Here is a 1046-nt window from a genome sequence, read left to right as displayed (position 1 = left end):
TGGCGCTGCCACAGGACCTGCAGGCGGCCCGCGCCCTCATCGTCATCTGCATCATCGTGGCCGCGCTGGGCGTGCTGCTGTCCGTGGTGGGGGGCAAATGCACCAACTGCGTGGAGGACGAGACTGCCAAGGCCAAGACCATGATCGTGGCGGGTGTGGTGTTCCTGCTGGCTGGCCTGCTGGTGTTGGTGCCCGTGTCCTGGACGGCCAACACCATCATCCGCGACTTCTACAACCCGCTGGTGGCTTCTGGGCAGAAGCGCGAGATGGGTGCCTCCCTCTACGTCGGCTGGGCCGCCTCAGGCCTGCTGCTGCTTGGCGGGGGCCTGCTGTGCTGCAACTGCCCACCCCGCACCGACAAGCCCTACTCGGCCAAGTATTCTGCTGCCCGCTCTGCTGCAGCCAGCAACTATGTGTAAGGCGCTGCCGCTCCACTCTGTCCCTTTTGTCTTTGTCTTTCCCTGGACTGAGCTCGGCGCTGCCTGTGACCCCAGGACAGCTCCACCGTGGGCTGCTGGGGGCTGGGCAAGCCCTCAGCCCCTTCTGCCCACTNGGAAGCAGCAGGGTGTGGTGGTGGAGTGGCTCCTGCTGGCCAGGACAGCTCAGCCCTGACGTTGGCTTTGGCCTCTGAGTAGGTGCCCAGCCCACACCACTGTTGGCCACTGTCCTTTTTTTGATCCTCCCCACTCCCTCTGCCCACCTCTTCTGGGGCTCCAGCTCTTCTCTTGCCACTGTCTCCCCTTGTTCTCAGGCACTCCTGGCTCTGCCTAGGCCTTGGTGTGATGGCAGGTGACTTGGGTGGGCCAGTGACTTGCCCTTGGGTTGTGCCTTGTCCATGGAAACCTGTGGCCATGAGGATGTCTCGGGACTCGCCCACCCACCCACCTGCTCATGGAGCAGAGTGGACAGACAGGTTTGGAGGGGAGGGGTGAAGGTGATACAAACTGGTTTGGGTGGTAGTGGAGGAGGGGGCCAGAGAGGCAGTTCAGCTGTCCCCGTGCCTTCCTGCCCCTGCTCTGCTGCCACAGGACTTTCTGTCTCACCCA

The 1046-nt window shown here is 63.3% G+C and overlaps 1 protein-coding gene across 1 annotated transcript; it reads left to right on the top strand.

Moving 5' to 3' along the window:
• Window positions 1-5: 5 nt before the first annotated feature.
• LOC103584239 (claudin-4) lies at window positions 6-550 on the top strand (the record flags this gene model as incomplete). The annotated part of the gene is made up of 1 exon (XM_008565315.1): window positions 6-550. A coding segment is annotated over one exon (414 nt), but the record flags the coding sequence as incomplete, so codon positions are not given.
• Window positions 551-1046: the final 496 nt, after the last annotated feature.

This window comes from Galeopterus variegatus, unplaced genomic scaffold (assembly GCF_000696425.1).
Source record: "Galeopterus variegatus unplaced genomic scaffold, G_variegatus-3.0.2 Scaffold47666, whole genome shotgun sequence".
Classification (NCBI taxonomy): domain Eukaryota; kingdom Metazoa; phylum Chordata; class Mammalia; order Dermoptera; family Cynocephalidae; genus Galeopterus; species Galeopterus variegatus.
The sequence above is the reverse complement of the archived record's forward strand: the minus strand, read 5'-3'. Positions and strand labels throughout refer to the sequence as shown.